A 12,414-nucleotide genomic window follows, 5' to 3' on the forward strand; every position below is an offset into this window, starting at 1 on the left:
ACCAAAACTGTTGTCCAGAGGGCTGAGGAAGGGTTGTTGAGGTGGTTCGGACATGTGGAGAGAATGGAGCGAAACAGAATAACTTCAAGAGTGTATCAGTCTGTAGTGGAAGGAAGGCGGGGTAGGGGTCGGCCTAGGAAAGGTTGGAGGGAGGGGGTAAAGGAGGTTTTGTGTGCGAGGGGCTTGGACTTCCAGCAGGCATGCGTGAGTGTGTTTGATAGGAGTGAATGGAGACAAATGGTTTTTAATACTTGATGTGCTGTTGGAGTGTGAGCAAAGTAACATTTATGAAGGGGTTCAGGGAAACCGGCAGGCCGGACTTGAGTCCTGGAGATGGGAAGTATAGTGCCTGCACTCTGAAGGAGGGGTGTTAATGCTGCAGTTTAAAAACTGTAGTGTAAAGCACCCTTCTGGCAAGACAGTGATGGAGTGAATGATGGTGAAAGTTTTTCTTTTTCGGGCCACCCTGCCTTGGTGGGAATCGGCCAGTGTGATAATAAAAAAAATAAAAATAAAACATACTCAACCCCTGCCAATTTGGATTCAGGAAAAATAAAAGCACTAACGATGCAATCATAAAAATGCTAGATCTGCTTTACACAACATTGGAAAATAAGGAATTTCCACTAGGAATTTTTATTGATCTAAGAAAAGCTTTTGACACAGTAGACCATGACATCCTACTCCACAAACTTGACCATTATGGTATAAGAGGCCATGCGCTTGCATATTTCAAATCTTACCTTACTAATAGGTATCAGTATGTCACCATTAAAGACACAGCATCAACAACACAGCCACTTGATACTGGAGTTCCACAGGGAAGTGTCCTTGGTCCCCTGCTGTTCCTCATATACATCAATGATCTTCCAAACGTATCTCAACACCTGAACCCCATTCTCTTTGCTGACGACACGACTTATGTCATCTCTCACCCTAATCTTGCCACCCTCAACACCATTGTTAATGAGGAGCTGATCAAAATATCAACTTGGATGACAGCCAATAAACTTACGCTTAACACTGACAAAACCTACTACATTATGTTTGGTAGCAGAGCAGGAGATGCGCAAATTAACATTAAGATCGACAACACTAATTGCCAGGCATAATGAGGGCAAATTCCTAGGCCTATACCTCGACAACAACCTGAACTTCAGCACCCATATCCAACACATAACCAAAAAAGTATCCAAAACGGTTGGGATCCTCTCCAAGATACGATAGTACGTGCCGCAAACTGCCCTTCTCACACTATACCATTCACTTATATATCCATACCTCACCTATGCTATCTGTGCTTGGGGTTCAACTGCAGCAACACACCTAAAGCCAATAATAACCCAACAAAAAGCCGCAGTAAGAATAATCACTAAATCCCATCCCTGGCAACACCCCCCCCCCCCCCACTCTTCATAGATCTAAACTTACTCCCTGTTCAGTACATCCACACTTACTACTGTGCAATCTACATCTACAGGACCTTAAATTCCAATATTAACCTTGACCTAAAACGCTTTCTTGATAGTTGCGACAGAACCCACAGGCACAACACCAGACACAAACATCTCTATGACATTCCCCGTGTCCAACTAAACCTTTACAAAAATTCAATGTATATCAAAGGCCCTAAAATCTGGAACACCCTACCTGAAAATTCTAAAACTGCAGACACATTCATCACCTTCAAAACTACCATCAGAAAACATCTTATCTCCCTGATACACCCTGTCAACTAATTACACGAATACCACCTGGTGGTTAACAGTTACACTCACTCACCCATTTGACCATAAACAGAAATATCAATCTCAATCTCAAAATAATGAATCTTAACTAGTCATAAGTTGGCCTGTGATACTCCATTACTGAAACTATGTATAGTGCCAAAACAAAAGCATTCACATTGCTAAACTCACAAACTAGTATTTAGTCACTTAGCCATAATACCAACTTACCACATAATTTTGTAATATTTTAAACTTAAGATTTAATTTAAGTCTGCCCGAAATGCCTAGCCATGCTAGGTGTTCTAGTGGTACACTCTGTAATTATTTTACTACATGTAAACCACACAATAACCAAATTCTGTAAACTCAGCATTGTAATCCTTATAGAGAATAAACTTTGAATTTGAATTCAAAAAGAATTACAATTCTGATGCAACTTGCCTGTTTCGCAGTAGGGCAGTCCATCTTCCAGATAGAAGGCCCCAGAGCCAAACACCTTGCCACAGTAGGCACAGCAAAAACATTCGGGATGGAACTGCTTACCCACAGCATTAAGACAATCCTGAAAATAAATATCAACTAATCATTTCTATCACTTTGCTTTCAGTTCCAACACAATAAAAAGCAGACAAAGCCTCTCATACACTAGCAACAAATTATGAAAAGTTAGAAGACTGTATGGAAGTTTTTTTATTAACACATCTGCCATTTCCAACCGAGGCAGGGTGACCTGAAAAAGAAGAAACACTTCCTTCATCATTCACTCCATCACTGTCTTGCCAGAGGCGTGCCTACAATACAGTTTAAAAACTAACGTATCAACACCCCTCCTTCAGAGCATAGGCACTGTACTTCTCATCTCCAAGACTCAAGTCCAGGTAACCAATTTCCAAAATGCCCCGGCAAGATAGTGGCTTTTTTTGTATCTAACACATCGAATATGTAATTACACATTGTAACCTTTGCAAAGAAATAAATCTTTGTCTTTGTCTATGTTATTTTACTCACACTCCAACAGCACATCAAGTCATAAAAACCATTCATCTCCACTTGTGCTCCTATCAAACATACTAATGTATGTTTGCTGGAAGTCCAAGCCCCTCATACACAAAACCTCCTTTACCTTTTCCCTCCAACTTTTCCTAGGATGACCTCTACCCTGCATTCCTTCCACTACAGATATATATGCCCTCCAGTCACAATATTTTGCTCCATCCTCTCTAAATGTTCAAACCACCTCAACAACCCCTCCTCAGCCCTCTGGATGATACTTTTAGAAACCCTGTACCTCTTCCTAATCTCCAAGCTATGGATTCTCTGCACTGCATTCATGCCGCACATTGCCCAAAGACATGACAACACTGCCTCCAGCCATCTCCTTGTTGTAACATTCAGCACCCATGCTTCACACCCATGACACCACTTGTGTCTTCTCCCACCCAAACCTGACTATACATATTAACACTGTAAACAGTGAACTACTTAAAATATCAAACTGGATGACTACCAACAAACTTACTTTCAATATAGACAAAATCTACTTCATGCTCTTTGGAAACAGAGCATCAAATATCCAGCTAAACATATTGATAAATCATTCACCTATTAAAAGACAGTGAGAGCAAATTTCTAGGTCTCCAACTTGACTGTAATCTTAAATTTCAGACCCACATCCAGCATATAACTAAGAAAGTTTCCAAAACAGTAGGTATCCTTTCCAAGATATGATACTATATACTAGGGATGTATCGGATGTGAAAATTTAGATATGGCGGATGCGGATATGTATTCGGATGTCTTACTTATTTTGTGGATGCGGATATCTGCTTGCAGTACAATTCGGATGAGGATGCGGATTACAGATGTCACATCCTGACATCCACCGGATTCGGATGCAGATGCGGATTTTGCAGGATAGTCATAGAACACCATTTTTTTTTTTTTTACCGTATGACAAATGCTCTTGTTGAGGGAGGGACTGAACACATCGATTCCAGGCTGAGGGACTGATTACCTGAAACTCCTCTCCTTATGCCTTCCTGCTTTGTATTGGACTGATGAAGCCACTGTGTGGTGGTACATTTCTTCAATAAAGATTCCCATATGTTGCATAAGTGTCTCAATTCTTCAAGCTGTCAGTTTCATAAGAACATAAGAAATGAGGAACACTGCAGCAGGCCTGTTGGCCCATACTAGGCAGGTCCTTTACAATCCATCCCACTAACAAAACATTTGCCCAACCCAATTTTCAATGCTCCCCAAGAAATAAGGTCTGATAACTCTATCCACTCATTTGCAAGTCCCACTCAAATCCAACCCCTCCCACTCATATATTTATCCAACCTAAATTTAAAGCTACCTTAAGTCCTAGCCTCAATAACCCAACTAGGTAGACTGTTCCACTCATCAACTACCCTATTTCCAAACCAATACTTTCCTATGTCCTTTCTAAATCTAAACTTGTGATGAATGGTTTTGAAAACCGACAAGTTGAAGAATTGAGACACTTATGCAACACATGGGAATCTTTATTTAAGAAACGTTTCGCCACACAGTAGCTTCATCAGTCTGATGAAGCCACTGTGTGGCAAAACGTTTCTTAAATAAAGATTCCCATGTGTTGCATAAGTGTCTCAATTCTTCAACTTGTCGGTTTTCAAAACCATTCATCACATCTGTCAGACACTGCAACATCATGGGATCTTGGTACAAAGACTTCAACGCTTGCCCAACCTTTGGACGACGACCTACTTACACTAGTGGCAGGTCCCACTGTGATCCCGCCGCCTCCTGCTTCAACTCATCTCACCGCAGTATATAAGCCACCTCTCTGGCCCTATGCTGCACTTCCTACAAGAGTGATGGACTGAACACATCGATTCCAGGTTGAGAGACTGATTACTTCTACTCTCCTTACCCACTTCTACTTTGTATTGGACTGATGAAGCCACTGTGTGGCGAAACGTTTCTTAAATAAAGATTCCCATGTGTTGCATAAGTGTCTCAATTCTTCAAATCTAAACTTGTCTAATTTAAATCCATTATTGCGGGTTCTCTCTTGGAGAGATATCCTCAAGACCTTATTAATATCCCCTTTATTAATACCTATCTTCCACTTATACACTTCGATCATGTCTCCCCTCATTCTTCGTCTAACAAGTGAATGCAATCTAAGAGTCTTCAATCTTTCTTCATAAGGAAGATTTCTAATGCTATGTATTAATTCAGTCATTCTACACTGAATGTTTTCTAACAAATTTATGTCCATTCTGTAATATGGAGACCAGAACTGAGCTGCATAATCTAGGCGAGGCCTTACTAATGATGTATAAAGCTGCAGTATAACCTCTGGACTTCTGTTGCTTACACTTCTTGATATAAATCCCAATAATCTATTTGCCCTATTACATACGCTTAGGCACTGCTGTCTTGGTTTAAGGTTACTGCTCACTATAACCCCCAAGTCCTTTTCACAATCTGTATGGCTAAGTTCTACATTATTTAACTTATAAGTGCTAGGGTTATGGACACTCTCGAGCTTCAGAACCTTGCATTTATCTACATTGAACTGCATCTGCCACTTTGCTGACCAGGTACTGAGTTTGTCTAAATCCTCCTCAAGTTCCCTAACATCTACATTTGAATCAATTATCCTACCTATCTTTGTGTCATCGGCAAATTTGCTCATTTCACTAGTAATTCCCTCATCAAGATCAGTGATATATATTATAAACAACAATGGGCCCAAGACTGATCCCTGTGGAACGCCACCTGTTAGAGATCCCCACTCGGATTTAACCCCATTTATGGACACACACTGCTTCCTGTCTGTGAGCCATGACTCGATCCACGAGAGCACTTTTCCCCCAATGCCATGAGCTGCCACTTTCCTTAACAGTCTTTGGTGCAGAACTCTATCAAAAGCATTACTAAAATCTAAGTAAATACAGTGGACCCCCGGTTAACGATAATTTTTCATTCCAGAAGTACAGTGGACCCTCGACCAGCGATGGCATCGATTAACGATAAATCTGACTAGCGATACATTTTATTGCAAAAATTTTGCCTCGATTAGCGCTAAAAAACTCGACCAACACTATTCCTTCCATCTGAGACGCGTCCACTTCTGGCCAGTGTTTACAAGCCAGCCAGCCACTGCGGTCGCTTCCAAGCATACAATCGGAACATTTCAAATTATCACAGCCTTTTTAGTGATTGCACCTGCAAAATAAGTCACCATGGGCCCCAAGAAAGCTTCTAGTGCCAACCCTACAGCAAAAAGGGTGAGAATTACTATGGATATGAAGAAAGAGATCATTGCTAAGTATGAAAGTGGAGTGCATGTCTTCGAGCTGGCCAGGCTGTACACAAAACCCCAATCAACCATCGCTACTATTGTGGCCAAGAAAACGGCAATCAAGGAAGCTGTTCTTGCCAAAGGTGCAACTATGTTTTCGAAACTGAGATCGCAAGTGATAGAAGATGTTCAGAGACTGTTATTGGTATGGATAAACGAAAAACAGATAGCAGGAGACAGCATCTCTCAAGCGATCATATGTGAAAAGGCTAGGAAGTTGCATGACGATTTAATTAGAAAAATGCCAGCAACTAGTGGTGATGTGAGTGAATTTAAGGCCAGCAAAGGTTGGTTTGAGAGATTTAAGAATCGTAGTGGCATACATAGTGTGATAAGGCATGGTGAGGCTGCCAGTTTGGACCAAAAAGCAGCTGAAAAATATGTGCAGGAATTCAAGGAGTACATAGACAGTGAAGGACTGAAACCTGAACAAGTGTTTAATGGTGACACTGACAATGTTGTGAAATACGTTAGGAATGTCATAAAGGAACAGGAGGTACAGGCCTCTATGGGCAGATATGTTGTGCGACAGAGGTCCAGTGACTCTCAAGCTGGTCCTAGTGGCATTAAAAGAAGGGACGTAACCCCGAAAAAGGACTTGCCACCTCAAGTCCTAATGGAAGAGGATTCCCCTTCTAAACACTAAGACCATCAACACACTCCCCTCTTCCCATCCCATCAATCATCACCAGATCTTCAATAAAGGTAAGTGTCATGTAACTGTGCATGTCTTCTTCAGTTTGTGTGTATTAAAATTAATATTTCATGTGTTAAAATTTTTTTTTTCCAATACTTTTGGGTGTCTTGCACGGATTAATTTGATTTCCATTATTTCTTATGGGGAAAATTAACTTGACTACCGATTATTTTGACTAACGATGAGCTCTCAGGAACGGATTAATAGCGTTAGTCGAGGGTCCACTGTACGTTCAGGTGCCAGTACTGACCGAATTTGTTCCCATAAGGAATATTGTGAAGTAGATTAGTCCATTTCAGACCCCCGAACATACACGTACAAACTCACTTACATAAATACACTTACATAATTGGTCGCATTGGGAGGTGATCATTAAGCGGGGGTCCACTGTAATATCAAATTCTTTATCGTGATCAACAGCCTCAAAAGCTTTACTGAAGAAAGATAATAAATTAGTTAGACAAGAACGGCCTCTCGTGAATCCATGCTGAGTATCATTAATCAAGCTATGCTTATCGAGATGGCTTCTTATAATCTAAGCAATAATTGACTAGTAATTTGCCTACAATTGAGGTCAGGCTTATTGGGCGGTAATTTGACAGCAACAACTTGTCCCCTGCTTTAAAAATAGGAATTACATTAGCCATCTTCCACATATCAGACACTACACCTGTTTGAAGAGATAAATTAAAAATATTAGTTAATGGTTCACAGAGTTCCATTTTGCATTCCTTAAGAACCCTTGAAAAAAGTTCATCAGGACCCGGCGACTTATTTTGCTTCAGTCTGTCTATCTGCTTCACAACCATTTCACTAGTGACTGTGATGTTACATAATTTATCTTCTTCAGGCCCACTATAAAAATTAATTACTGGAATACTGTTAGTGTCGTCCTGTGTAAAAACCGAGAGAAAATAATTATTTAAAATCGAGCACATTTCATTCTCTTTGTCAGTAAGATGCCCATAGTTATTTTCAAGGGGACCTATCTTATCTCTAACTTTTGTTCTATAGACCTGGAAAAAACTTTTTGGGTTAGTTTTCGAATCCCTAGCAACTTTAATTTCATAGTCCCTTTTAGCTTTTCTTATCCCCATTTTAACGTCCCTCAATGTCAATATACTGATTCATAAGATGACCCTCACCTCTTTTGATACACCTATAAATTCCCTTCTTATGCCCTAGTAGATATTTGAGCCTATTATTCATCCATTTTGGGTCATTTCTATTTGATCTAATTTCTTTATACGGGATAAACGTTCTTTGAGCAGCATGTATAGTGTTCAGAAAACTGTCATATTGATAGCTCTCTTCGTTACCCCAGTCAACAGATGATAAGTGTTCTCTAAGCCCATCGTAATCTGCTAAGCAAAAATCTGGGACTGTTACCGAGTTATCCCTACTATCATACTTCCATTCAATGCTAAATGTAATTGATTTGTGGTCGCTAGTACCCAGTTCCTCTGAAATTTCTAAATTATTAACAAGGGATTCATTGTTTGCCAGAACTAAGTCAAGCAGGTTATTTCCTCTTATAGGTTCTGTCACAAACTGCTTCAAAAAACAATCCTGAACTACTTCTAAGAAGTCGTATGATTCTAAATTCCCAGTCAAGAAATTCCAATCAATATGATTAAAGTTAAAGTCCCCTAGAATTACAGTACATTATCATGCCTTGTTGCCTTAACAATTTCCTCCCATAGTAGTCTCCCTTGATCCCTATCTAAGTTTGGGGGACGGTATATCACACCTAAAATCAATTTTTCATGTCCCTCTGAAAATTCTATCCAAACAGACTCTGTATGTGTTACTTCAGACTTAATACCCGTTTTTATGCAACAGTTCAAGCGATCTCGGACATACAATGCCACCCCACCCCCCTTCCCGATACTTCTATCTACTTGGAACAATTTAAAACCCTGAATGTGACATTCTGCAGGCATATCCCGACTTTTTGAATTAAACCACGTCTCAGTTATTGCAAATACATCAATGTTACCTGCACTAGCAACTAATCTCAACTCGTCCATCTTATTCCTAGCACTACGGCTATTAGCATAATATACATTGAAAGACTCTCCTTTCTCTTTACTCTTCCTGCTCATTTCTGTTTTTCTACTAAACCTATTACTGTCCTTATCACCTAGTGTCACTGGATTTTCAATATCTACCTCGTACTGCTTTTTACTAGTTCCCCTAGAACTCATAATATTACTACACTGGGACTTCACTGTTTTCCTGCTAAAACCCATACCACTAACTATTCCTAGTTTAAATTCCTAACAGCTCCCTCCACTGCAGTTGCCAGTGCGCCCACCCCAGACCCAGATAAGTGAACCCCATCCCTGGCATACATGTCATTTCTGCCATAGAAGAGGTCCCAGTTGTCAATGAATGTTACCGCATTTTCCTTACAGTATTTGTCCAGCCAGCAATTGACACCAATTGCCCTGGACAACCATTCATTTCCAACTCCTCTCCTTGGCAAAATACCACATATGACAGGGTTCCCACCCTTCCTCCTAATTATTTCTATTGCTGACCTATACCTGCTAATCAGGTCCTCACTCCTACGTCTGCCAACATCATTGCCTCCAGCACTGAGACAGATAATAGGATTGCTCCCATTACCTCTCATGATGTCATCCAGACGGCTAACAATATCGTCCATCCCAGCCCCAGGAAAGCAAACCCTCTGTCTCCTACTCCTGTCCTTCCAGCAGAACGCCCTATCCATGTACCTAACTTGGCTATCCCCAACAACAACAATATTCTTACCTTCCTTGGTGTCGATCGTCGTGACGTTCCCAGTAGTTGACTCACATTCGTCGGGTAGCACGGAGAATGCATTAGATGTTTCCACAACAGTTTCCACAGCAGTCTCTTTCTTCATCGTTTCTACCTTTCCATTCGTCTTCTTGATCGTCAACTTTGTTCCGTGCTCTCCAGCCACTGACCAGTTTCCCTTCTTGACCCGAGGACTCAAAACAGGAGGACTACTACGAATCTTCTTGTTTTCCTCGGTCAATCGCCGAGTCTCCATCTTCGCCATCCTCAATTCTTCCTTAAGCTGCTGGTAAAGTTGCTCGATGGAGGGCATCTTGGTTCAGTCCGTAGAGAGCACACTCGACACGTCCAAACCATATATCACATGCTTATTTGTATTTAACACCATTTCAACAATTTCACCATCACTCAAGGAATGCACAGCAAGTGGAGTTATGTAGAGATGACTGATGCTCCACACAAAAGAAAAAAGAAACACTGCAGCAAGCCTACTGGCCCCGTGTGAGGCAGGTCCAATTCTCCCACCTTGTAGATCAATGGTTCAGAGAATCAACACGTTAATAAATTAGACACATGTGCAACTCTTGGCTATCTTTATTGAGGAAACGTTTCGCCACACAGTGGCTTCATCAGTCCATACAAAGGAGAATCTTGAAGAACAGGAGCAGAATGAGGTAATCAGTCCCTCAACCTTGAGTCGATGTGGTCAGTCCATCAATCTTGAATAGAATACGGCATAAGTGCGGTGAAGGAGCTTATAAACCATAGGCAGGAGAGGTGCAGCAGTCGTAGGTGGTGTCACATTTGTTCAATGTGGAAGTAGGTCGTGCCCACGGGTTAGGCAAGCGAAGAATTCCCAGGTATTAAGATCCCAAGAAGTTCAAGATTCTCCTTTGTATGGACTGATGAAGCCACTGTGTGGCGAAACGTTTCCTCAATAAAGATACCCAAGAGTTGCACGTGTCTAATTTATCAACGTGTCAGTTCTCTGAACCATTCATCTACAATCCTGTCAGACACTGCAACTTCTTGGGATCTTAATACTTGGGAATTCTTCGCTCGCCTAACCCTTGGGCACGACCTACTTCCACAATGAACAAATGTGACACCACCTACGACTGCTGCACCTCTCCTGCCTACGGTTTATAAGCTCCTTCTCCGCACATATGCTGTATTCTATTCAAGATTGATGGACTGACCACATCGACTCAAGGCTGAGGGACTGATTACCTCATTCTCCTCCTGTTCTTCAAGATTCTCCTTTGTATGGACTGATGAAGCCACTGTGTGGCGAAACGTTTCCTCAATAAAGATACCCAAGAGTTGCACATGTGTCTAATTTATCTCCCACCTTGGGTAATTTCAAATTTAGGGTGGATAAATACAAGAGTTAGAGGGGTTGGATTTGAGTGGGACTTGCACATGAGTAAATGAGTAAATAGAATTATCAAAGCTTATTATGATCGAGGCTAGAACCTTAGGTAGCTGTAAAGAGAGATTGGACAAATATACGAGTGGGAGAGGATGAGTTTGATTGTGTCGTGGGTGCGGGAGTGAATTCTTGAGTAGCTTTGGGTAGTGGTGGTTTTGATAAGGACCTGCCCTGTATGGGCCAGTAGGCCTTCTGCAGTGTTGCTCAATTCTTATGTTCTTATTGCCTGGGTAGCGTTTATTCTGTTAGTGGGTTGGATTTGTGAAGGACCTGCCTAGTATGTGCCAACAGACCTACTGCAGTGTTCCTTCTTTCTTATGCTCTTAGTCAGGTCAGGTCACATTCATTTAAGGACACAAGAAAGAAGGAACACTGTAACAAGCCTGTTGGCCCATACTAGGAAGGTCCTTCACATTCCACTAACAGAATATTTGCCCAACCTAATTTTCAATGCTACCCAAGCAATAAGCTTTGATAATTCTATTTACTCATGTGCAAGTCCCACTCGAATCCAACCCCCTCACTCATGTGTTTATCCAACCTAATATATTTATCAAACGTTATTTACATCCCCTATATTAATTCTTGTTTTCCATTCATACACCTCCACAGTGTGACTGTGTAAGTCTCACACACACAGTCTCACACTGTGTGGGTGAAATATTGTCAATAAAGGATCACATTAAACTGCATGTGTGTTTATATTTCCATTGTGTCGGTGTTTTATACCATTCATTTCCCTCACAGTCTCACACACACAGTCACACAGCCTCACACACACGGTCACACAGTCTCACACACACACAGTGGAACTTACACATGGACAGTTTCAAATTTAGGCTGGATAAATACAAACTGCAATAATGGATTCAAATTAGATAAGTTTAGATTTAGAAAGGATATAGGAAAGTATTGGTTTAGTAATAGGGTAGCTGATGAGTGGAACAGTCTACCTAGTAGGGTTATCGAAATTACCTAAATCTGAAACTACGTTTGGTAGTTTCAAATTTAGGTTGGATAAGTACATGAGGGAGAGGGGTTGGATTTGAGTGGGACGTTCACGTGAGTAAATGGAATTGTCTAGGCTTATTGCTTAGGTAGCGTTTATTCTATTAGTGGGTTGGATTTGTGAAAGACCTGCCTAGTATGGGGCAACAGGCCTACTGTTGGGAAATAAACATGCAAGCTCTGTGATTTAAGTTATAATATCCGCCACATCCTCTTTGTTTGGCGCGGATGCAAATGCGGATATCTCATTTAGGAAAAATAAGAATGTGGATGCGGATGTAAGAAACTGTGCAGATTTTCCGCGGATGCAGATCCGGATATCCGATACATCCCTACTATATACCCCAAAGGGCCCTCCTTACCTTATATCACTCTCTAATATACCCTTACCTCACCTATGGCA

General features: G+C 41.1%; 1 protein-coding gene across 1 annotated transcript in view; it reads right to left on the reverse strand.

The window, feature by feature from the left end:
* The window catches only part of LOC128688336 (Z band alternatively spliced PDZ-motif protein 52), a gene marked incomplete at its 5' end in the record, with an annotated part of 158,150 nt that overhangs the window by 33,146 nt on the left and 112,590 nt on the right, over positions 1-12,414 (reverse strand). Inside the window, 1 exon segment of the mRNA XM_070086722.1 lies at positions 2,172-2,292. Within this exon segment, the coding sequence (XP_069942823.1) occupies positions 2,172-2,292 (121 nt within the window).

This window comes from Cherax quadricarinatus, chromosome 19, assembly GCF_038502225.1.
Source record: "Cherax quadricarinatus isolate ZL_2023a chromosome 19, ASM3850222v1, whole genome shotgun sequence".
Taxonomy (NCBI): domain Eukaryota; kingdom Metazoa; phylum Arthropoda; class Malacostraca; order Decapoda; family Parastacidae; genus Cherax; species Cherax quadricarinatus.